Source organism: Chaetodon auriga, chromosome 7, assembly GCF_051107435.1.
Source record: "Chaetodon auriga isolate fChaAug3 chromosome 7, fChaAug3.hap1, whole genome shotgun sequence".
NCBI classification, from domain to species: domain Eukaryota; kingdom Metazoa; phylum Chordata; class Actinopteri; order Chaetodontiformes; family Chaetodontidae; genus Chaetodon; species Chaetodon auriga.
Genome location: NC_135080.1, coordinates 1935972 through 1961930, shown reverse-complemented (window position 1 = coordinate 1961930; position 25959 = coordinate 1935972). Strand labels below are relative to the sequence as shown.

General features: G+C 45.1%; 1 protein-coding gene across 3 annotated transcripts; it reads right to left on the bottom strand.

Annotated features, from left to right (window-relative positions):
• Positions 1-148: 148 nt before the first annotated feature.
• Positions 149-25948, bottom strand: LOC143323567 (glycerophosphodiester phosphodiesterase domain-containing protein 5-like). 3 transcript variants are annotated; one of them, XM_076735472.1, is made up of 18 exons: positions 25663-25831; positions 14392-14603; positions 13434-13539; positions 12830-12933; positions 12554-12647; positions 12305-12364; positions 12123-12221; positions 11881-11974; positions 9945-10090; positions 9681-9763; positions 8628-8877; positions 8303-8521; positions 7741-7898; positions 5497-5644; positions 4900-4982; positions 4165-4244; positions 3588-3710; positions 149-3374 (listed from the first exon to the last, which is right to left on the bottom strand). In XM_076735472.1, exons 8-17 carry the CDS (start codon positions 11933-11935, stop codon positions 3616-3618), a joined length of 1317 nt encoding a protein of 438 aa, XP_076591587.1. In that variant the 5' UTR covers positions 11936-11974; positions 12123-12221; positions 12305-12364; positions 12554-12647; positions 12830-12933; positions 13434-13539; positions 14392-14603; positions 25663-25831; the 3' UTR covers positions 149-3374; positions 3588-3615. The 3 variants fall into 3 exon arrangements, with proteins under 3 accessions (XP_076591587.1, XP_076591589.1, XP_076591588.1); XM_076735474.1 differs by lacking the exon at positions 3588-3710 and having other exon boundaries at positions 8628-8778; positions 25663-25948; XM_076735473.1 differs by lacking the exon at positions 3588-3710.
• Positions 25949-25959: the final 11 nt, after the last annotated feature.

Here is a 25959-nt window from a genome sequence, read left to right as displayed (position 1 = left end):
CGTTAGCTTTGCATTCTGCTGTTTACGGTCATGATGTTGGCTCGTTGTCTGAAATAATGTTAGCTAGCCACCTTCCAGCACTGGCTCCTGTTTGCCAGGATGCAAACAGGGCGGAGAACCACGACAGACAGTTACCAACAGCCAGAGCTCGTTTCTAATGTTTTAATACCAGATGACAGCAGCATTTACAATCAGAGAAAAGTTACAGTAAAAAAAGAAAACAAAATGAAAACAGCCGTTCAGTCCAGTACAAGATGTAAAATGCTACTCTAATACCCATAATGCTATTCCATTACACCGTATGTTATTTTTCTTCAGCACCAACGATGCTGTTGAGCTGTTACACACTTCACATCATTTCAGAGATGCTGACGGTTGCACTCATCACTTCAGTGATTTTCTAATTCAGAAGCTCTGACTTTAAAAGATTCAGTGTTTTCCTCTGTCTGAAAACTTTTATTCACATTACACGACGACCTCAGAGTCCAGTCAGGGCGAGCCCCCTAAATCACTGCTGATGGAGCGGAATCCACAACACAGCTTTGATATGGAGAACTCCATTTAATAATTCCAATTGAGCACTGACCTCAAACATACCTTTAAAAAAACCTAATTTATATCTACAGCAGGCATCAAGACAGCAAAGCAGGCATGTGGTACTAACGAAGGCTGAGGAAGATCAAACGAAGCCTTTAGTGTTGCCAAGAACTAGAAAATTGTACAGTAATGTAACGATGAGAAGGTGTTTGCATCTAGAGGGAGAGTCTGTGGCCCGACTGTTCAGTGTCCTTAACATCCATTTCCTCCAACCCTCACTGTGTGTTTCTTCTAGATCTTAACGGTTTGACGGCACTCATTTAGGTTTATCTCTGTGAAATAAGGTGCAGAGCAGCGTGTAAGAGTGGAGAAGTGGACTGAGTTTGAGAAATCTCTATGAATTTGTGAAATTCAGGAAGGTTTTTGACCTCTGGGGTGCTGCTGCTGCTCCACCCGACTCATTTTGGGAAATAGAGAAGTTTCAAGTCTTCAACTGAAAACTTGTCCTCCTTGAATCACCGTTGGACGAGCTGCGTTTGCCACCAACAACACAGATTCTGGGTGTGCTAACACTTCAAGAAAGTGTCCATGAAACAAAGGTTGAATAAATCCAACACGTGAGGCTTGAAATGTAATCCATTTCCAAAGGAAATCCTACGCAGTTCAGCATCGTCACCTGACCCGCTCACTCAAAATGAAGGGTCTCATGGTGAGAAACATCATATTCAATAGAATACATATCGCTGTGCAGTGATTGATAACTGTAGCTAAAATGCTTAGCCTAACCAAGAGATCGTACTACTACTGTCAACAGGAACACAAATACAGTGAAACTAAGTGCTAACCACTGATTCATAGAACAATACAGTACAGTACAGTCGTAATTTTACTTTAGTTCTAGATCTTATAAGCAATGTTTCATTCAGACCTCAGGACTGAGGAAAACATCGACCAATCTCTTTCAGAGGTCTGAGGCTCTGAGTGAGACTACAGGGTGTTACAGGACACACAGAGACAGAAACCAACGGCCAAAATCCACAGCCCGAAACCTGTACAGTCCAATATTTATCCAAATCTAAGAATGAATCTGGGATTAAACGCTGAATGAAGACTAGTTGGATAAACTCAGGTGAATTCGTTCAGCAGGTTAAATGAAGAGCGCCCCACTGTGAATCACTGTGTTATACTGAGTCTGCAGCAGATACCTGCCGGCAGGTGCATCGTCAGAAACTGCTGTTACATTCTCCAAATACATCACTGCACATTGACTGTGCTGGACGGATAAAGTCATTCTGATTCTAAACAATGAAAATAAAGTTGTTTTTAATGGCACTTACTGCAGCGTGTCCTGCTTCACCTCCATCACTGTCCAGAAAACTGGAAACCCCCTCAGAAAATCAAGGCCCCTAACCTCGTGGATTTCACACCTGAAAGGTTGAGACAAGACACTCTGCACGTCAGACTGAGCGTCGCTGTAAGTGAGGACAACACTGCACAGGCAGTCGCGCCTCCACAAAGTACTGTGTGCGTATATTTGAGGAGGAAGCGGATGCTGCATTCACTGCCTCGTAAAAAGAATACAAGGTCTGGTTCTCAAAAGCATCTTTATTTTCATTTAGAGCAGCTGATTCTACATTTGGCACAACTCTGAGGCCAAACTGAAGTAACTTCAAGCCAAAACATTGCTAACATGCTTTTGAGAAACATGGCCCCACGTGGTGATACATTCACTTCAGTAAAAAACAGGAACGGTAGCTAACGATACCTTCTCAAGCCTCAGGTTTACATTCATTCTGTCAGTCCAACAGTGTACAGTCCATACACCGCATCCGACGACTCACGGACAGATGACACTTAGAGACATGGTTAAGGTTTGGTCTAACACACCTGATGCTGTATGTGCACAGCTGAAAATGAAAAAGAGTAGCTCCTACCGAAGAGTCCATTTCATCTTCGTCCAGTTGTCTCCTGCTCTGAGGTTACAAGCTTCATCACCATCAGCGTTCACTCATTCAGAGCTTCGCCTCCACTCTGACACGCTTGGTTTTTATCAACGAGAAACACGAGACGGAAAAGCTTAAAGCAGGCTGTGTTACTGCAGCTCATATATTCACTGTTTTCTTTTGGGGGTTTAGTTTCTTTAACGTCTTGTGTTGTTGAGCTCAGCTGGTGGTGTTGAATGAGCAGAGATGGAGACATCCTCAGGCGTGTCACCGTCCTCGCCGCCCAGGCGTTTTAATGGCATCTATGAGGTTACAGTATGGAAATGAACACTGGTGCTCCTGGACCGGTGTCCACAGTGTCTCTGCTCCGTCCCTGATGGCAGATTTGTGAATGAGGTTTGGTTCAGTGGTTCAGTTCCTGCAGGCGGTCGGCCCACAGACTCAGAGAGGACGAGAGAGGAAGTGGAGAAAGACAAGAGAGTCTGCTGTCTCAGGATGTCAGTCAGCCTCGTACGATGAGTGGTGAGGTCATCCATGAACAGGCAGTCTTCTGCTTATTTACACACTTCTGGCTTTCTCTGAGCGTTTCTCACAGGTCGTGTCTTTCCTGAACGCTGCAGCGCTGTCAGTCAAACCTGGACTGATGGTCGCTTATTTGGCCATGAATGTTTAGTGTTAGTGAGACATACTTCAGATTCAGGCTTTGACACTCCCTCTCTCTCATTATCTGGACCTTTCTACACTGCCTCTCTCTCTCTCTCTGTCTGTCTCTCCCCCTCTCCCCCAGTCACTCCTCTGTGATGGTGGGCAGGTGAGGGGTACTGGGTGAACTGGGCGTGCTCCGTAGGTCGGGCCGGACGTTGACACTGGAGATGGACCACACGTCACTTAGCTCTGTAAAAGTCAAACAGTTTGGAGTTTAGGAGCACTGAGGATAGCACTGAGGCTATACTGGAGGAGAGAGGCACACACATGATGGGGTGGGGGGTGGGGGGTGGGTGAGTACAGGCAGGTAGCCAAGCAACAGCACTGTGAGCTCTGAAAGTATACATTCACAGAGGGTGCATGCAAGTTTTCTACAGTTCAACCAGGGTTCAGGGTTCATACAAGGCTCCTGGAGGGCTGACATGCAGGGTCATGGGTTGAAGACCGGGGGGAGAGAGATGAGGGCTCCGGCAAGGGGGTCAGAGTGGAGGGGGCTCCAGCGAACACAGATGACCTCTGAAGAGTCTGACACACACACACAGACACACACACAGCAGGAGATCACTGCATGCAAAGACGGTAATCATAAGATCATGTCTCGTCTCTGCTGGTCGAGCTGGAGCCTCCAACGAGCCAGCTGACATTCTCTGAGAATCAACACTGTTGACTTGAGATATAATAATTAGTTTTACAGTTTACCTTTTTTATCTTTTGTTCATGAAAAGAGAGAAAATCTTAAGGATATCTTCAGGTTTTTCTCTAATAGCTCATTTCCTTTTTACTCTCACTCAAGCCATGAGATGAGATGTCCTAATCTCTGGCTAAGTGCCTGATCAGTAAACACAGCAAGTATCTGCCAGGATGGAGATGAGGCATTAGATCAAATGGAAATGAAAGGAATTTGTAAAACTGTCCACAGGGACGCAGAGTAGAAACACGAGCCTCAACGAGAGCCAAGAGGAGGGAAATGCTCTCATACCTGTTCTGAACTTGCTGTATGGTCCGTTCTCCTGAGTCTGACGGCTGCCGGACCAGAAGGGCAGGCCTCTCTCTCTCCACCTGTGACACACACACACGCACACGCACACACAGACGCACACACACACACACAACAGAGAGAGCGATCAGAGCAGCAGAGAACATCAGGTGTGTTTCTCAGTTGATCAAAGTGCGTTGAAACTGCCACACACACCACTGTAACTGCTTTGATGTGTATGCTGAGCATGCATGAGGATGTGTGTGTGTGTGAGAGAGAGAGAGAGAGAGAGAGAGAGGGTACCCAGGTGAATGTTGACTAAAGCCCAGGTATAAAAAGGAGAGGAGGTGGACTGATGATGAAGAGACGACAGTAAGAACACCTACAGTGAAAACAAACCCGCAGAGGCGGCCGTGAAAAGGATTTCCAGCCGTTTGTGCTGGAGAGCCTCATCAGGCTGACAGGGAGGGATGAACCTCACGGACATTCACACTCTCACTCTTTTAATGTTCTCCTTCAAAGGGCAGCTTATGCTCAAAAAGAACATGTGTGTACGAGTCATGTGATCACATCAGAAGGCAAAAGAAGTGCTTTAATAAAACTATTAACATTGATATTTCCTGTGTGCTTTATTAGAAAAAATGATATGACTTGTGTCACTTGTGTCATGGTAGGTCTGTCTGTGTGTGTGTGTGTGTGTGTGTGTGTGTGTGTGTGTGTGTGTGTGTGTCTACTCACCAATGGAATATGAAAACTGCAATGATGAGGAAGGCAGACACAGCATCGGTCAGAATCCACATCAAGCTATATTCCTCTGGAGTCTGGAGAGAGACGGAGAGAAAGGGTTGATTACGTTTGCTGAGACAAATGTTGGCTAAAGGACAGAAGAGTGTGACTGTGAATATGGTCTGTTCATTCAGCCAGCACAGAGTACGGGACCTGGACCGGAGCACTCATATTAAAAATGTAATCACACTCATTTTTACACAGACATGTAGGTGGTGAGAGAGAAAGTTTATGTAACCAAAAGGTCACAGACTCGATCCGAAACACCCACGAAACCTGCTGAAGAGGACTTCAGACGGTACAGAAGCTCCTGTGTGACTGCATAAGAGCAAATTCCACATGTCTAAAATATAAACATACAAGTCTGAAGCCACAGTCACCAAATGTTCCAAAGCTTTCTAACTTAAAATGAGAGACGTGTCACTGAAAGTATCTTCTAAACTCCCTTTGATGGCAGCTAGTTAACACAGATTCTGGGTAGTATGATGTGAACTTTATTCTGAGAATCTGATATGATAATATGTGATCAACTGAGCTGAAGGTGCTCACCATTAGGAAGAGCGGCTTCTTGATGTTGGACAGGATGTGGATAGAGTTGGTGGTTACCGACTGAGCTCCAGCACACCAGGCCAGGCTGAAGAGCCACGGCTGGCTGATCACATACAGGTTAGTGCTGATGTTCTCTGACTGGTACTTACTGTAGAGAGAGAGGAGGGGGTGCAATTATGAAATCAGACACAACAGAACAGACCGTGATTCAGGATGAAAGAGTCCTTTGAAATCTGATGATCATCTGCTGCAAACAGAGGATGAGTGAACACATCCCAAGTCTCCTCAACTGCGTTTCCTGAAATGAGAAAAATGAGAAGCAGCTGATCACAGCTGATCACAGCTGACCATCAGAGAGTTGAGTCAAACCAAGAAAGAGAGATTGAGAGAGATTTTCTATTCAGAGAGGGTTGTATAACCTGCAGGAGTTACATCATCTCATTGTCATCTCTGGTTTTGATGTCACGCTGAGGGTCAGCTCACAGCAGTTTGTTCAGTTGGTGTACAAACTTTGATCTTATGCAAAAGTTGCAGAAACGTTCAGGAGTACGAGCCTCAGGCTTCGTGTTAAGATAACACACCTTTCACAGGGTGAAGCAGTGAGCAACAAACACTGCACTGAAATCAATGCACACGTTTCACCACAGCCACTGGAGTTTGTTGCTTCTATTTCACCATTTAAACAGACAGCTCTGCTATGGAAGGTTAATCTCCTCGTATTCATCGTGGAATGGTACAATCATTTCTCTGTACTAATGCTTTAACTCTGTACCTGTTTCCTACCAGTGCTTTATTTTTTCCATCTACTGGCCTCACTGTGTGGAACTAATTGTGATTATTGATGTAACATGAGGCCGATACTGTCACTAAAAACTGATTACTGATAGTGGAAACACTGCGTTTATCATGAAGCTGACAAAGAAACAGTGCCTATAAAACATTGGTCAGCATTGGCCCGATACTGATTCGACCAATCGAATCACTGCATCCCTAATTTAAATGTAAAAACATTTCATTTTAATTCAGAGTGGTATTCCTTAGTTTAGGTGTTGAGTATTGCAAAAACACCCTAAAATGATTGGAGGGAAGTTACCAAAGTGAAAGTAAATCACTGAACAGTTGCACTGTTGAAGAATCATCATGTAAAGTTCGACCACACAAACTAGAAATCACACAAATGAGCAAACGTTTTATGAGCACAACTAACCGTTACCACACAATATGACAACATTCATCCAATCAGGCAGCTCCAAATACGGCGCCGTGACAGCTGATGTTTCCAGGTTTCAACGCGATGAATCAACGGCACCAAGGGGGAAACAGTTTCAGTGGACTATGAGCGAGTTGTGTTAAAAACCATCGATGTGAGTCACTCAACGATCTTTCTGGCTGCTTCCTCTGCAGATTGTTCTCCCACAGACTCTGCGTATGTTCGAGTGCCTCCCACTCACTCCTCCTGTAAGTACCTCTCATACCCTTCTCTGTCCTAAACCGCCTCCTCTCATTCCAACTCCAAGTCAAAACTGTCTATACATCCTCTCCTGCATCCTTTTCCTCCTCCCTATCACTCCAACTAATCTCTCCTCCACTGAATAAGTTCTCCTGCACTCAGGTCTCCTTCTCTCTCTCTCTCTCTCTCTCTCTCTCTCTCATGAACTCCTAACCCACCTGCCCTTTAACTACCCTTCCTCCTCTCACCTCCCTGTGGTTGTTCTACAAGCAACAAGATGGAGTCACTGAGGACGCTGTGGCCATCTGTACCTTGAGTTACATAACTACACACACACACACACACACACACACACACACAGTCTGAAAACCTCCCCAGGTGAAATGTCACATTTCTGATTGCATAACTGAGTGCTTGACTGTACTGTGTGTTTCTTTTAATTTCTTATTTTTTCAGAAATGTGTATGTTATGAATTTATCAGGCTTTTTGGGGGAATGCAAACATCCTCGATTAAATGAGATTTTAGAAAATACCTTTTCAAGTACAAACATGCTACTAATGTAACTTTACTGTTTCATGTTTTTCTCTGTTGTATAATTTGGGTGAAAATCATTTAAAACAGTCTATTAAAATCTGTCAATAACAATGATCCTTAAAGTTTAATCTGTTCACTCCATAATGTGCATAATGTAGTTGTCACATAAATTCAGCAATCAGAAATCTCTCTCTTCAAATCTCCTAAAATGTTGCTGTCGTGAAGGTCATTACTGCATGAGTAAGCGAGTGTGTGTACCTGATCTGCTGTTGTGACATGGTGCTGTAGTGCAGGTTCAGTCTGGTGATGTGTCCGTCCGTCAGCTCCTGAATAGAAGCTTTCTCTCCAGAGGTCTGCTGCAGGTCCGGGTCCACGGCCTGGACCAGCTCCCTGTCCTCAGACGGCAGCCACAGCACCTACACACACACACACACACACACACACACACACAAAGGCACATAAACATTTAAAGGATCAGTACTGACTAAAATGAAGACAATCATGTTCTGATCTATCTGAGCTGTCCTGCGTTTCTCCACCAATTCACTTTTGAATAAACACCTTTGTTAATGTGATGAAGAAGCTTGTGAAAAATAAGGTTTGCTAAATTTAGTAGGCAAGATACATGTTTATTCAACATTTCACATTTGCTGCTACATAATGTACCAGACATGTATATTACAGGCATAAACAGAGATTTTCACTGTTTATCATGATTATTAGTCACACAACAAACCGAGCCACAAACATATCATACATTCAGCTTTCAACTGAATGAGGACTTGAGAACATTTCGCACACATCCATCCTGTACAGTTACCTGTGAGGTGTTGATGTGGGCCTGCACCACCTGCAGAGTGACGTTGATGTATAACCGACTGTAGGGATGTCCGTACGGTGGCCTGCGGAGGTCAAACAGCACTAGTCTGCCGCTTCGGGCCGCTACCTGCAGGAACTGGGCCAGTGAGGGAACAGACTGGTTGTGGGCCTGGGAGCAGTCCGCCTCAGACAGGGACCACACAGTACCAAATGGATCCCTCTGTAAGAGAGTGTGGTCAGTCACAGAAAAGAAAAAAGGCACTAAGCCACAACTACAAAGTGTGTGTGTGTGCGTATGTGTGTGTGCGCGCCTGCTTGAGTCGCACCGATAAGAACCAGCTGCCAGCATTCAGCTGCTGTAGCTCGGCCCAGGTGAACATGGAGGCATCGAGGTATGTTCGATTGGGGAAAACCTCAGCAACATTAGTGGTTCTCCTCAGAGTGGAGTCATGCATCAGGAAGGGGACACCATCATAACTACACAGAGAGATGGAGATATTAAAAGAGTGCCAAAGTGAGGAATTAGGATGTAAGCAAAGGAAAGTGCAAAAGTCAGAGGTAACTTGTGACATGTGACTGTGAATGAAAGGAGAGGAGAGCAAAGAGGAGTGAAAAGGAAATGAAGAGAAACAAGAGGAGAGAGAATGAGGGGAGGGAGAGAAGATGATTTAAGTTACCAATAAGCACTTCATTCTCTAAAGCCCTCTTCACTGCTCAAGACACCAGCGATCAATTAAGTCACACAAGCAGCGAGCCTGTCATCTTAATTAATCACATGGGTGACATCAGCTATGTACATGTCTATAAATACACATACGCAACAGCATTGACAGTTTAATTACACAGGAACCGCCTAGCATCCACAATCATTCATGCAGACAACACACACACCTTATTGTACACACGCACAGGAACCACCAGACTCACCAGGTCACCTGCAGCATGGGATTAAGCTAACTCGCTAACTGTGGGTCATGCCATGTCGCTAATCCCCCCGTTCTCAGGCTGTGAAATGGTGTGCTAACCCACCAGCCGCGGACTGATGGGAGGGATAACAGCTAACTGAATTAAGCTTGGCAGTAATCATCTTAGCTCTGAGGGTAGCACGCTAGCATCGGATCTGTACAATTAGCATCAAGACACAGACTCACTGCTGACTGACTGCTCTGATGAGGATTTCAGGAGCAAGACAACATGTTGGTATGATATGCTCTGATATTATCAGAGCCATGACGTACAGCACAACATCACCAACCTACTGTTTGTTATTTATGCTAACATACACTCCAACCCATTACATCTTGTGCAATATTACACATTTTTTCCACACACACACACACACACACACACACACACACACACACGAGAGCCGTTAATACCTGATAGTAACATCAGTCTCCAGTCCTTCTCCTCCAGCTTCGACTGCCTTCTCAAATGACATCAGAGTATTTTCTGGAGCCAGCTACAGACAGACAGACAGACAGACAGACAGACAGACACACACACACGCACACACACACACACACAGTTACAAACATCTCCAGATCTCAGCAGTGAAGTTTCTGGGTAAAACCTCATCATATTGAACAGACTTTGAACAGAACTCAGACAGACTCAGCTGTCACGGTTCAGTTCAGTCTTACCATCGGAGCTCCTCTGTGTCCAATGAGTGCTGGGGGGGGTCCCAGTGTTCCTGCCTCTTTAATGCAGGGAGAATACATTCCCAGAGGGACCAGGTAGAGAGAAAACAGCACGGACAGGTAGAGCCCCAGGACAGTCACCTGATGCACTAAAGATGACACAGAGACACTGGGATGAGCGTTGATCTGAAACTCATTTACCTTTTTTAATCACTGAATACAAGCTGCTCGGCTTCGTTTTCAATCCAAGACTTACTAAATGTTATTGTTGATGAATTCAAATGGAAGTACAACAGCGGTTCCTGAAGTGGGTGAAGCAGCACCCTGGGGTGCCTTGAAGAAATGTAGGATGTGAATCAAGATCTGAAGCTTTTATCATAGTTCATTCATTGTGTTTTTTGTTTGCAGTACACTGCGCCACAAACCCACAGATACACCTTCGAGCCTCTGAATATGACCTGATTCAGGGTTATAGGAGTTTGCTGGTAGGAACTGGAACTTAATCAGGATTATATACAGTAAATCTTTCCTGATAGGATCAACATGGCGGCATGGTGCTGAACAGCAGCCATACGGGCAACAGACAGAATGACACAGTCTGGTTAGGAAGCCATTCCTCCTGGGAACGCAGCCCAGGTAAAGACAACATACACAGAATCACTCATCATCATTACATAAACATGTAGGACGTCTGGTTTATTCAGTCACCAGGGTTAAAAAATAACTTAACTCCATGTAGAAAAGCCGTTATCACACCCACAGGTGATGTAATGGAGTCAGAGAAACAACAAAACCAACCCACTGACTCTTCCCTTTCATCTCAATACAGCAGAGCAGGGTAGAGCTGTACCACATCCTGTGCTTTGTCAAGTCTTTCTCCCCCTTATCTCTTGTCAGGAGAGACCCCCGACATGACTCAGCATCACTCTACTCGCTGAATCACCATGGCAACTGGGGACAGTACCCATGGAGACCAAAGAGAGAAGAAAGGCACAGACAGACATAAAGTAGAGGTCAAAGCCGTTCAGCAGAGGGGAAAAGACAGTCAGAGACAATGCAGGACAAAGAGACGTAAAAGACAAAAGAGGCAGGGCAGGTAAGAAATAAACAAAAAAAAAGAAGAGAGAGGATGAAAGAAGACAGAAATCTTCAGAGAGACACACAAGACAGACAAGTTGAGCAGAATAATGAGACATTGATTTTGTGTTAAGGGGAAGTGGAGGGTGAGAAGGAGGGACGACAGGGAGCTCTGCAGCTGTGTAAGCCATGTCAGACCAGCGCGTCACGCTGCTGAGGGGTATGTTTGATTTCAGAGCAGCTTTGTTCCCGGCAGACGGGGCAGCTCAGCGCCACCCTGACTGAAGCTTTAAGAGCCGGAACCCTCCACTGTCTGCCAGCAATCAGCCAATATGTCATCAACAAGGTCCTTCAGCCCTTTCTTCCCTCCACTTACTGCTGTTACGTCAGTGAGAGCTTGGCTGTGCTCGTCACTAGATTTCTCTTCTTCTGCCTCTCTTTCTCCATGACATTCCCAAACATCAAGTATTTTCATGTACAAAGGGTCCTGGAGGGCCTGGCTAAGATGTTTTGGGTCTGGATTGAGGCAAAGAGTGAATTAAACTGATCTCCCTCAGAGGGCGAGGACTCTGAACAGGTTATAAGTAATAACACATTGTTTGTGATCAGAATTACTGTAAAAATTGAAAACAGGATACCAAAACTGTATTTTTTCGTGTAGTTTAACTTTTATTTTTCCTGCTGACTAAGCATATACTAACTGTGTACATGTTGTCCTTTTTCACTGCAAAACCTGAACAGATTAAACATCTGATATCCACAACTGCTGCGACCAGACATTCTTACATAGAGCCAAAGTCCTGCCTCACCTCCAATGTTAGCTTCCAGGCTGACAGAGATAAACACTCATCAGCTTGCTTACCTTTCTTGTTCATGCGGAAGAAGTGCAACGCAATTGGCCAGGAGAGAACTGCCATAAGTGAGACTGCAGCCACATGGAGGAAAGGTGCTGTCACCTAAAAAACAGGAAGAAAATTACAGAAAGTCAGAGCACAGTTTTGAATATTTCACTCAAACATAAAGCACAAATTACAGTTTGTATGAGCACAATACAGATACATGCAGCCACAGTATTAACTGGCTGGCGCGGCAGGATTGACTTACCTGCAGGGAGAGCAGGAGAGTCTTCCATTCTTTGCTCCAGAGATCAGACAGGATGGCGGTGGCTGTGACGGAGAACGCCAGCGTCACCACGATGCCAGTCTGAAACACAGGAGGGTGAGAAAACACAGCTCCGAACAAAGGGAAACACAAAGAGCGGCGTGTCAGTGACTGTGTTGATTTACCTTGTGGCTCCAGTGAAGGTACAGCCTCTGACCCTCAGAGAGCAGACACACTGCCAGCACCTGGAAAATGTTCAGATGTTCATTAAAGAAGGCATTTGATTCTTTTGAAACTTTAAAATGCCTCAGATTGCTCTATGTGAGGAGAAACACTAGAGATTTTTTGTTTGCTTCTTGATTGATTGTATATCGTATTATATTGTAAATTTCATCTTGTTTAAACTATACAGGCTGAAATCTATCAGTGCATACCAATAGCAGGGCGATGTATGTGAAGAGAGCAGCAGCAACAACCAGCAGGACCAGAGACCAGGGAAACCAGAAACCCAGATTCCCAAAGTTAAACCTGAAGAAGCACAAGTCAAACAGTCAACAGGATCAAGCTTGAATCACGCATTTGGTTCCTTCACACATTTATTCATTCACAGTTACAATGATCACTTCTCTCATTCCTTTATGTTATTTGCTGAAACAAATCTCTCGAAACATGCCAACACGTGTGCACAGGATGTGCTGCGTATGACCCACCAGTCAAAGTCATTGTAGTCATTCTGAGCTTCACTCCAGAAATACAGGAATAAAAAACTCAGGAAGAAGGTGAGGATCAGGAGGCCAAAGCTGCCACACTCCACCTGGAACACACACGACAGGTAAATCAAATGTTTACAGTGAAAATGTTTTCCCATGTTAACAAGACTCACAGTCATAAATGGGGGGAAAACAGCAACTCCCTGACGCTACACAATCTGGCAGATACAGAGGAAATCAGCTATTTAAGCAGTACACTTTGATCCAAGCTGACAGAGTATATATGTGCTGATATTTTCTCAGAGAAAAGCAGTAACTGACTGTTGGAGTCAGCAGGCTGGGTGGAGGACAACAGGCCAGGGAATCAATACTCTCTGCATGATCAGCAAATTAACTAGCTGTCGACCAATATGGGTTTTTCAATGCCCAATGCCAATATTTAGAGAGCAGAGTGGCCGATGGGTGATGTATAACGCCGATATCATACTGTTGTTTTTTGCATCAGCAGATGGCAGAATCATATATAACTTTAATGCATTACTCAAAGGAAAATATTTGACATTAAAAAATGTGCATTGTCTCCGACGTGTGTGTGTGTGTTCACCTTGCTGCAGCAGCACTCTCCTGGCTGCGCTCGGGCTCTTTGGTATCGTCTCCATTGGCACCCGTAGAGGCCGGCCAGGCAGGAGACAAACGGCTGGTGTTCATACCTGAAACAGTCAATTAGGAGTTAGTGAAGTAAACAGCAGCTTACAGAGTGCATTCAGACATCCATCTGAATAAACTGAACCCTCTGCCAACAACACTACATGTCACCCGACAAGACCAAGAGCAGAGATGCTTCTTCACTGAAACAACTGAGCTGCCTCATGACGTTTTCAGGAGAGTTTCTTCCACTTAATCTTTCATATCATGCCAATAATTACAGCTGATCATTCTGACAGCTCTGAATGAGGACCTCAATTCAATAATCAACTCTGATACTGGATTCAGATTTAGTAAACCACCACGTGCTTCATAAACATACAGTAGTCATACCGATCTGTCACAATAGCCCTCTTTAGATGATGCGTTCAGGCTCTGCTCAGAAAGAGGCGCTGTGACTCATCCTTCTGTGCAGACACACTCCATAGGCCGTCCGATGTCAGGACAAGCAGCTCCCCACTACAAGTGAACACAGCTCAGTTTGTGGGTCTTCCTGTGTAACAGGACATTTTTTGGAAAGGGATATCGCTGCTGGTTTTTGATTTTGAGACATAATTTGATGCTGCTGCTGCTTTAAAATAATCAAATGGTGGCAGAAGATCTCCAAAACCTTGTCAACTCAGATCTGCGAGGCTGGACACCGTCTCACTGAGTAAACTGCAGTTCATTTGAACTTACAGTCGCTGATTCGATCGCTGCTTCAAATGCATAACAAAAAGTGATGAGTGCTGCCTATCTCCATAGTTACTGCAACAGTTTCCATAGCAACCAATACCATCAGCAAACTCATTCATTTATGATAGTGAGTCAGTCAGGTGTGTGTGTCAGCGCTGACTCGGAGTGTGTGCTGTTTGTACCTTTGCAGCAGCTGCCGCCGCACCACCTTTAGCTTCCCCAGCTTCAGTCTGGTCACAGGCACACACTCACCCACAGCCCAGCATCACAGAGACAGAGGGACGGAGAGACAGACAGAGAGAGAGAGAGAGACAGAGAGAGAGAGAGAGAGAGGAAGATGAAGAGGAAGACAGAGGGAAAAAGGCAGGACTGCTGGTCACTGCTCTGCCTTCACCTGGAGGGAGGGAAGAAAGTTTGGAGTCAATTTAAAGTGTATTTATAACTAAAGCAGATTCAGCAGGAATCACAGAAATACACAATGACCTACTATGTATCTGATACAACATGTACCTGCTCAGGTGATTTATGACTGGAGGAAACACACAAACACACACCTTTTTTACATGGTCTCTTTATGCTAATCCATGATTCCATAAAGAAGCTCAACAAACCCCAAAGGAGCCAGCAAACCAGCCATTCATCCAAACAGCAACAGAGCACAGGACCCCAGACTAAGGCTGATTAATTGATTAGCATCAACAGAAAATCAGCTGTGGTAATCTATTAATCATCGTCTTAACACTGCAGCCAGGAATATTGTCTGAACAAATATGAATGAATGAAAATATGGGAAGTCGTGGGACTTTTTTCACTATTTCTTGACATTTTCCAGACCAAATGATCAACTTAGTGATAAAAGAAACAGCAGATTAATAGATAATGATAGTAATTAGTTGCAGCTTGGCTCTACCTGTTATAACACCTGGTTTACATGTTGCTCATGGTTGACCTCCTACATAATAACTGTTAATTAATTACCCATTTATGAATAAATATTCGCAGCCCCTCTGTTACCTTCATGTCCTCGTCACCTCCTCTAAGAAAAATCTGTAACAGAGCAGTCAGATGCATCTGTGCTTTAATCGCAGACTAACGGAAAATAAATGAAAATCCACTCCCTTGTCCTCCAGTTGTCTCTTAACATCCGATTATACGTCTTCAATTTTCTGGGCTCCAGCATTACGAGCCAGGCAAACATTAGCAAACTGTTGCTTCTTCTCAGGGCAAATGCTCCCCACCGTTTTTATGACAGTCTTTGTTAAACTCGCCCTCCGTAAAAGGTCTGCCATGTTTAGCGATTAGCATCGCCTTTTCGCGTACGCTGATTCGCGGGCTCGCGTGAAGAGGAACAGTTTCAAGGCGCCTCACTTTTTCGGCGCGGTGGATCCCGATAGCTCGTCCTCTACATTAGCATGTTTTGTCTCTTAACATTAAGTTCCTTATACACGACTACAGTCTTTTGGCAATTTAGACAAACAGTAATTTCGTTGTTCAGTGAAAAAAAAATATTTTTCCAGAGTCAACTTTCCTCTTTCCATTTGCAGCCGCCATTGCACAAATTCGCTGGTAGGGGTCGCAGTATGGGTCAAACTAAAAGACAAGGCTACAAACTGCTGGTGCCACCATGTGGTGAAAAGAGAAATGGCATTTTGAACCTGTGAGAACATCAGAACATCATCATCATCATCATCATCATCATCATCATCATCATCAGCAGCAGCAGCAGCAGCAGCAGCAGCAGTAGTGTGATTTAATAAAAATAGTTATACAACAGCTCTCCATCAAATGTCCCAATGAACCAAACTATCACCATGAGCCAACCAGTGAGGAAGTCCAGTCCATCAATCACTCACACAATAAGTCAATAAGTCAGACCCCCGGTGTAACAGCCCATTTTGGTTTCTTTTTCAAGGTTTCTTTTACCAACAGTCCAAAATCCAAAATGTTGTTTCATAAAATTCTAAAATTTCCTCACATTGGAGAGGAAATCATTTTTGGAACTTTCTTTTGATCAACAATTGATATCCAAATTGTTGCTAATCAAAGTCTGCTGATTGATTAAATGATTAATCCAGTAATTGTTTCAGCTTCAGCTTGTTTCAGACCCAGTAAACCGCTGAGCTTCCTTACTCTTGTAGTTCATTAATGGTGATGTGATGTGTTCCAGGCCCAGATAGGTGGCCTAAATCTGCTTAATGTCTGCCCAGCAGCAGCTTTTAACAGTGGCCAACAAAGAGGTCATCTTCACAGCTTAACACACACCCTCCACTATACATCCTCTACAGGCCAGAGTGTGAACTGGTCTGGTCATAAGATTCATTCAGTGTTTTATAACACTGACGTCGCTTAACCCACAGTGTGTGTGTGAGCGTGTGCGTGTGTGATGTGTAACAGGATACAGTCATATGGGTAATCCTGGTGTTTGAGGCTGACAGATGGCAAATACACTGAGTTGTGTTAAACACACAGAGTGTGAGGCTCCAGCACATCAGGACTGAATGACAGACGCTGACGTCTGTAGCTGCACGCTGTTCATCTTCTTCAACCAGCAACGACCTGATAACCAGAGCGCAATATCTTTGAACCCAGCAGCAAAGCTAAAATAGCAGCTAATTATAATATTCACTGATTAATTATATTAAGTTCTATTCTGGTATATAACAACCCATTAATTCACTCCATTTAAACTGTAGTCTATGGTATGTGATTCATGTTAACTCTATTCTATTCTATTCTATTCTATTCTTCATCTCCGTGACTGAAGTCAGCCACCGGACCGATTCAACCAGCCCAGTCATCACACCGCTGCCATGGCAACTGTGACATCAGATCTGTTATTATTATGGCTGTGAAGGATGCGTGGAGGTGGGCGACACGAGAAAGGACCAGATGGAGTAATAAAAAAGGCTGAAGAAGAAATGGCAGATTAGCATCAGGAGTCATCAGAGCTGCGATGCACTCGGCTCGAATTCTGCAGGGTGAGACACACAGAGCACGCCTCACACTGCTCCGTGTCCCACACACACACTCAGTGAATAATGCATTTTAGAGTGAGCGCACGGCAGCATGAAGTAAGCTGAATATACAGAAAGAGAGACAAACACAGAAACAGAGAAACAGAAAATGACGTGACTGAGCTCAGCATCCACATCCTGACACTGACGGCTGTCTCATGGCGCTCTGTCCACATGGACAACATGACTTCACGAAGACAACTTTTCACTTCACCATCTTCCATCAGAGTCTATACAAACATCTTCTGTCCGCTTACTATGATGTGACATTAACAGTGACCTCAGAGAGCCGTTTCCCTGGTCATGAACCTTAACGGCCATTTTACCTCTGAGCAGGTGCAGGTGTCCTCAATGCATGGCCATTTTTAAAATAGGACGAGTCGTGTGACGTAAAATGCAGCAGAGATTGTTTCCCAGCGTGTGTGCTTGCCTCCTCATTTCTGCTCGAGTTCAAGGTGACTGGATGAAAAGTGCTTCTGGATTCTAGATTTAAGTATTTCAGCTCTAAAGCTCTTTGTGTCCACTGTGGACGGTGATAACGGTGGCGGTTACTGTAAATACATCCCGTCCCCCTGCAGTCACTTTCATTGTGAAGGGTTATACAACAGACCAAACTTAGGTGGGTCACCTGTATGACAGGCGGGGCATCAGGAGAGCCACGACACACTTTAAGGACTCTCTGAGCTCCTGAGGTAGAAGGAGAGCACATGTCTTAAATTTCAAAGCCCCTGCTGTCCATGAAGCGAGGACACAGACAAAGATAGCACAGGGAGGAAGGAGGGAAGGAGGGAAGGACAAATAGAGCAAACTGCCAAAAAAGTGATGAAGATTAAAACATGTTATGTGTGTCTGTCTGTCTGGACGTTTTCCTGAATATTTGTGTCTCCTTACTGTCTCTTCTCCTTCCTCCCCGTCCATCTGTTAGTCTTCCTCTGTCTCTCTGCTTCTGGACACTGGCCAGTACTTAAGCAGCTTGATATCAGACTACCTGACTGGACCGCACTTTATTCAGCCAGCTCTTCACAAAGACAGCCAGAGTGTCGCTCACGTCCTCGTCGAGCAGACAGAACAGGAGCATTTCATACAGGCTGAAAGGACCTGAATCATGCATTATTTGATCAACATGAAAAGAGCAAGGAGCACGAATGAGGCACAAACTATTTCTAATAAACAGATCGCCCACTCGCTAAGCGGAGAAACCAGCTGAATGAAGAACAGCAGCGAGGTCTGCTGGTGTTTTTCTCCTTGCATTTCATAATCATTGAACATGCAGGTATTTCTTCACATGCTGAGGATTTCGCTTCAGTGGTGCGGCTTTGAGTGAATGTCGGTGGAGCGTTCTGGGTAAAGGGCGTAGAGGGGGAACGCGGATAATGCAGAGCGTTGCACAAATTATCACTGGGGAGTTCAGAGCAAATCTGCAGTCCACTGAATTTTGGGGGCTGCTCTCAAAAACAGCTTCACAGAAACTTCACTGTGAGCGAACAGATGCCGGGCAGCCTCCTCTGTGTGTGACCTTGTCTAAATAGTGAACAAATGAAATCCAGATTATTTCTCCAACATCAACCAGGTGACATCTTCTGAGTCGTGCAGCAGGTGAGAGTAGTTTTCCTTTTCCAAATCAAGGACAGAGGAGCTCATATACTGCACAGACTGTGAAGCTCCTTGAGTAAAATCTGTGATTTGTAATATTGGACTACGCACAGTAAATAAAACGTATTCATTCACCTCTACTTCTCCCTCTCTACAAACTCTGCATGTTTTCTTTGCCCCCCAATACCACAACATGCTGCTCTGACGTTTTAAACTACGATGGGTCATTCACTGTAATCTGCTCAGCTGTCTGTCTGACAGATCCTGGTGCGTCTCATCGTGCAGTCAGTTCAGTATCATCTGTTTAAAGGTGGAAGCAGCCTTTATTTCTGCCTCTGTAACACACTGTGGGAAACGCTGCATAGAATAACTGAAACAGACATTCACATTCACATCCTGAGGAACACCCAAGCACAAAAAACACTACGCAGCTGTGAGCCGACAGCTGTGACCACCGAACCACTGCAGCACCACAGGAGCAACATGACGCAGGTAAGAGTCGATGTCTGACAGGCAGCACTGCTCTAATCCCAGTGTGGGACGTCCTCTGGTACATCACACTGACATGGAGGCAGACAGACGGAGAGGGGGGAGCCCTGCCATATGTGGAGGGACTCCAAACAAAGAGGGCACACACATCAGAGCACATGAACCGAATCGTGCTAACCGAAGGTACGTGCACACGCAGGCATGCGTCATTCACAAAGTTTTACTCTGCGTTTGTCTTTGTCACACAGCACCACTGAGAATTCAACCTCAGGTCAAACAACGAGCATTAAGCACAGATCCCTGTTTATCTGTTGGAACATTTTAGAGCTGAATCTTTAGAGGACTCTGAATCTGAATCCATTAACAGAATATTTGAGCCAAAAATGCCAAAAACTTGTGTTTTGACTGCTGAAGATGAAAACTGTAGATTTTTTAAACCAAAGAATTAACAATTAAACAAGAAAATCATTAGCAGGTTCAAAGAAGTCCACTTAGAAATAACTGGACTAAACTAACTGACACAATAATCAAATGCAACAGTAACACGTTTATCTTCTACAGTTTGTTTTCCAAGGCCAGCAGAAGCCCCAGCCTGTCACCGTCCACAGCACCGAACAGACTGCAGAATAATGACTGCTTGATAACATTCACATAGCACATAGTTACAGTACAGGTCTCGATTTCCTGCTGCTGACCCAGGAAAACAAGAAGAGGGTGTTTTAAAGACTGCTCCAGTTTCCAGAAGCCTTGTTCTAGTTTTCCAAAAGGACCGATTGTTGAAGAAGAGCTCGGTGAACAAAGTCTGCCTTTCTCCTCTGCTGAGACCAAGGACTTGACAATATTTAGGTCAAATCCAAAAAGGAATTAATCACTGAGGGCTCCTACATTCAGCTCGGCTCCTACGTCAACCGATCGGTCTTATGTATATATCTATGTGATGATCAGTATCACCTATATTGTACGGAGGGTACAATATATTTGGTACCGCCTTCCTTATAAAAATGGAAAAGCAGTTCTTTGTGGTATCTGCACTCTTGAAGTCATGTGCTGCACACAAACTTAATACACTGACGGGTAAATGAAATTTGTCCTGGAGTGAGGAGCCGTCCGGCCTTTGGTGAGGCCTAATTTATCACATTTATCAGCCTCAAAAGGATTTCCATCTGTTTTTTCTTTTCTTTTCTTTTGGAGATGTTGAAATTTGATCTTAAGTGCCATCTCATATTTTAACATTAGCAGCAGTTTTATGGCTTCAGGCAGCCCACTCTGCAGTTCAGCAGGCTGGACTACCCACTGTGGGTCTGAACAAGGCCTTCGCCGTAGAAATGCCATCAAGACATCACAGGAGCTGAGGCCGAGCTGCCTTACATCATTTCTGGATGCTGGGGGGAACTGAGGCAGCTGGGTAGAGAACAGGTTAGCGATCTGTCATGTTTCACTTGCCTGCTCGGCCCCATTACATCCGACAGGATCACCAACTGCCTCGTGTCCCGGCAAGAATTAAATTACAACCAACAGCACTGATAACAACTGGAAATACTGCACCTATCACAGCGTCCAGGAAGCCCAGAGCCAAAAAATGTTCCAGTGCACCACCACCTTAACTACGACCTCGGAAAGAGATGAAAACATTAATGTAAATGTAAAGGCAGAGTTTATGCAGAGCTGAATGAAAGCTGAGAGCGATAGATTGTACAGATGTACCAAAGAATATTAACACTTTCCATATCGTGCAAATTCATAAAAACAAGTGTCAGGGACCCTCATGCATATTTATATGTGCACAAATAACTTGAGCAATGTGAATTAGCAGGTTTCAGCTGGTGAGGTGCAAATACAGAGATGCTGGCTCTGTTGAACATTAATTAATTCAAAAACATTATAGATTTCAGTTCTCAGTTCTCAGTTTCAAACTCCAGGTTTGTCAGAGTTATTAAAGGCATTAAACTGATGGAAATGCAAAACAGAGCTGTGTTAATTTAGCTGGTCTCTATGGGATGAATTACAGGAGCTGACAGTGGTTTTGTGTTTGAATGTGACTAATGTCTCACTCCCACTGCAGTCATCTCAGGACAAGAAGGGAAAATAACAACGATGTGGAAGCAACAAAAGGTAAATGGAGCAAACAAGATTAACTTGTCAGCTGAGCGACAGAAACCATCTGCAGTGAATAGCACAGCACAGTTCGTCAGCTAACTGGCACTTTAACAACTTGTGCAAACCAGGTTTTGTTCCAGCGGTGATAGAAGCAGCTCGTTACTGCAGACGTGAGTTTGAATCCCCAAAGGTTTGTTTGTGCCGTTTAAAGCAGGCACTTCATCCCCGCTGCCCCTGTGGAGTCACACGACTGTGGTTTCAGGATGTGATTAGATTCAACTTTAATGATGCCTCTGTGGGCATCAGGTGCATGAATGTGAAGCGGGTCAAGGCCAAGAAATAAATATGGGAGTGTCAAGAACATCTAAGATATATTGTTTAGTAAAAGTAAACAGGGAGATTCTGGCATCTACAATGGATAAATAAGCACAAGAGAGCTCGTCAGCTGTACTGCTTTGCATGTGAAATGACTCAAGCTACTACAGAGGCAAACAACACAATGAGCTACTGTACTGTGGTCCCAACATGCAGCCCTGCAGCAGATCCTGGAGCTGAACGGGACTGGTCCCAGACTGAGAGGGCCGGTGGTGAGGAGAGAAGCAATCCCAGAGCTGAACACTGAGCACACAGTGGAGGAGGCTGCAGTGTGTTTCAGTGTGTGAGCGTTCAGAGCTCATCTGCTCTTCACTGTAAACACTGAACGTGCAGACAACATGGAGGACAAGGACACACAGTGGATAGGTAGATGGACAGAGATAGACGACAGATGGATGGAGAGATGGAGAGAAAGAGGGGGAGACACTGAGTGCACTGAGACAATGCAGCCCTCTGTCCACTGACCAATCAGCTCTTTGCCGTTAACACACCGACCGAACGCAGCTAACAACAGCACATCAACAACTGCCCCGCACAATGCCCACAATCCTCTCTCAACAAGAAACCACGTCATGGTCAGTTTCCTACCAATCATTAATCACGCTGTGAGCTGATTTTGAAGGAATAATTAATGCAATGACGGCATTGATCTTTCAAAAAATTTGGCAATGAATTCAATTCAGAATTTTGCAGAGTCTGCCTTTATTAAAGCTCTGTCTGAGGAGCCATATATCAGCAGTGATGTTAGGGTCATGGCAGATTGATGATAAGCTAACCAACATGTTGATTTATTGACTAAACTGCTCGTTACATGTCGTCATCATCAGCCTCAGTGCAAAGGAAACAGCTCGTATCGGAGGACGATTTAATTGCTTTTTTTTACTGCTGGACTGGGATCTCTGTCAGCCTGTGGGAATATTCATTCACAATTTAATTAACTTGTCCAAAACATTTAAATAAGGCTTAACGCAACTGTTAATTCCAACTGTATGACTCAAAATCTGCCTATGATTAGTGTGGTATGTTAAGATTTGTGTTCCTTAGCCTCTTGCCAACTGCAAGAGGCACAAAAACAACAGGAAAAACAATAGTTACAAGAAAAAAACAAAATCTACTTGTACACCTCTGTATCTGAAAGGTCAGGCTGAGTGGAAGGAGGCTGATTTGATGGCCCAGACATGGTGCCTGCAGGCACGACCATCACCTCCAGCTGCTGAGACAGAGGCCAACCAAAGGCCAAACAACAACACTGAAATAAAACTGGTTATTTCTCTAGAAATATTTTCAGTGTTAAAGCAACAAAGATGCAGCTAGGTTTAAAAAACTGTGTTTGAACTGATAACATCATACAAAACTCATGATATCCAAGTTTACAAAAGGGAAAAATGTGGTCGATCAATCAGCCAAGGAGCCGCCCATTCAAAGCCGTGCTGTCAGTCCAGTCATCTGTCTTTTCCCACTGCGTCAAGGTACACAAAAGCATCAGCACAATCTGGAAACTTGGAAATCCTTCTTTCAGCTGCAGCTCTGGTGGAGACCACAAATGTGACAGACCCAGCAGAACGTGAACACTAGTTTCTCTGAGGAGTCATGAAGGTCGGTCAGGAAGCTGTGCTGCAGAGCTTTAGAGGAGATGTTCCATCATCGTTCTCCTCCTCACTGCTGTGTGTTAGTGTTTACATGACACCTGCTGCAGGTGTGTGGGTCCTGAACACCACCACTGTGTATTGTGTTTGTGTCGACCGTTCAGTGGAACCTTCCAGGAGGCCACCATCTCCAGGCCGTTCTCCAGTCAGGGTGAGCAGCAGTGCTCGGTCGCACAGGCGTCTGACAGCAGCTGCCACTCAAACCCAGCTGCTAGCGGCTGTTGCCCTGTGCCGCTGGCGTGCAGGGGTCCGACTGGAGGCCTGTAGTTCATTCAAACCTGCCAGACACCCCATCGCTGCAAGGTGTTCCATTATTGGATCCAGATGTTCCCATCTGGCTCAGCAGTGGACACCTGTGCAGTGAAGTCTTCAGAGTGCTTCAAGGGGTGTGCAGTCCCCATAGCACGACTCCACTGTGGGTCAGAAGAAGACCCCGAGATGACCACCACCTTCCTCAGCTGCTGGATCCTCAGTCTGTTGGAGTCTGCTGAGCATGCACCACCAGCATGCTGTCTTCCACTCAGGTACCACAAAGACCAGCTGAAAACAGCCATCACATCGAGTCTGAGGACCTAGAGGTTTCTGCTGCTGAGTGCCACACGTGGGAGACACACCCACGACAGACCCCACACACACACGCAAAACCTCCAATTACATTTGTGGTTCCCAGATTGGACTTCAAAGAACACGCTGTTAGGAGCAGATGTGGAAGACGTCACCGGCTTTGACAGACAACCAGCAAACAAGCCGCGTTTGAAACATCACAGTTTCGATATGATCCAGACTCACACAACACAGAACATGAGCGATGTGGCTTACAGACGCATCTATGACCAAACACAAAAGAACTATTAAAACCCAAGAATTGAGGGATTTATGAGGATCACGAGCCAGACTGGTCTGCAAATCCAAAACTAATGATCTCAGAAACCTCTCAGACACCTGAACCCTGTGATTTCAGCTGGTGTGGTTCAAGTATTTGGACTGATGCTGCTGAGGCAGACGACAGCTTAAAGATCAAAAAGCAGATGATGGTGTGCTGCTCTGTTTTGAGACACACCAACAGACAAATTCTCATCTTTCTGTCTATCCAATCTAAGCGGGCTCAGACTTAAACCTGAGCTCAGCTGATTCGACTTTCACAGTTTTTTCATTTTCCTTATTTTTCCTTCCCGTGCACCTTGTATTTTTGTATTCTGAGTAACACAAAACGCACAGATCCTGAGCCTCTCCTCATTTCAGCCTCTGTGATGGGATGAATTGACTGTGGGTAAACACACTGCTGAGCAGACCTGCACCCACAGCACCACTGTGAGCATGTGTCCTGACGTTAAGATGGGACTTTGAGAGATCTTCATCCTTGTCAAAGCTCATTCACACGCGTTGTTCCTCACACAGCTGCATGTCTATGAGCTGACCTTGGCTCGGGGATCAGTGCATAAATGTACATCTGCTGTCCAGCCACGTGACTCGGGACTCGAACCTGGATTCTGTATTTATTAGTAAAGACCCAGAACGACCCAGACGCAGGCCGACGGAGCCGTGACGCGCAGCTCAAACCAAAGTGCCGCATAAACGCAATCAATCACAACAATGTCACTAAACGGAGCTCCTGCGGGAGACACGCAGTTTGAGCTCAACACTGACGGAATGATCAACAACGTGAGACATCAGCTGCTGAGACAGGACTGCAGCCCGCAGGAGGACAGACACCGAAAGGCACCATGAAAAACAAGCTGCTAGAATAAAGAATAAAGGCTGCAGGACTCCGGACATGAGGAGGGACAGAGTATCATCAGCAGATATGTTCTTACTCGACAATGCAAATAAACCAACAAGGAAAGAAAATAAAAAGGATGGAAAAATAAAAGCCACAGCCTCGAGAGCTGACCCTTACTCAAACTGTCGGATTGTAATGTCCTCCTGAGCTGTCGGTAGTTTGATTAAAACGCGTTCAATCAGCAGCAGCAACTTAAATCAGAATGTAAAACACCAACAAACATAAAAATCACAAGTGTCAACAAGATTTTGACAATATTTCAATGAAACGACGCCAAACGCAAAAAATGTCTCAGACTAAAATCAGAGGAGAAAAATTCTGTCTGTCCTTAATCAGCGGACCGTCAGCTGAGTAACGTTAACCGAAATGACAGCGCGTGAATTCGCCGTTAAACCGGACAACGTTCAGCCCGCTCACACTGACTCCAGTCTGCCTGCAGAGCTGTGGACATGTTCTTACCTCCAGGCCGTTTGGCTGCTGCTCTCCGCTCGTTTCCTCCCTCTTTTTTAGACAGTCTTTGAAAATGCGGACTGAAGCTGCAGTGGTCTCGTGCAGCGCCGCAGCCTCACGAGCTCCGCGTCGCTGCCTGTGCGAGGACACGGGCATAGAGCCGACAGTACCAGCACGCGCTGCGGGTGGGCGAGAAGGGGGGGAGGAGGAGGAGTGGGAGGAGGAGTGGGAGGAGGAGAACCGCAGGCACGAGGCATCCGCGAGGGGCTCCAGGCAACCTGTTGCTTACGTCACCACAACGCACTT

Excerpts from the sequence above, each read along its gene's own strand:
- LOC143323567 (XM_076735473.1), bottom strand. The coding sequence starts at position 11,935 with ATGGCAGTTCTCTCCTGGCCAATTGCGTTGCACTTCTTCCGCATGAAC. Across the intron at positions 8,522-8,627 it reads CTGGCAGCTGGTTCTTATCG|AGGGATCCATTTGGTACTGT; the intron begins GTGCGACTCAAG and ends ACTCTCTTACAG. Across the intron at positions 5,645-7,740 it reads ATGTCACAACAGCAGATCAG|TAAGTACCAGTCAGAGAACA; the intron begins GTACACACACTC and ends CTCTCTCTACAG.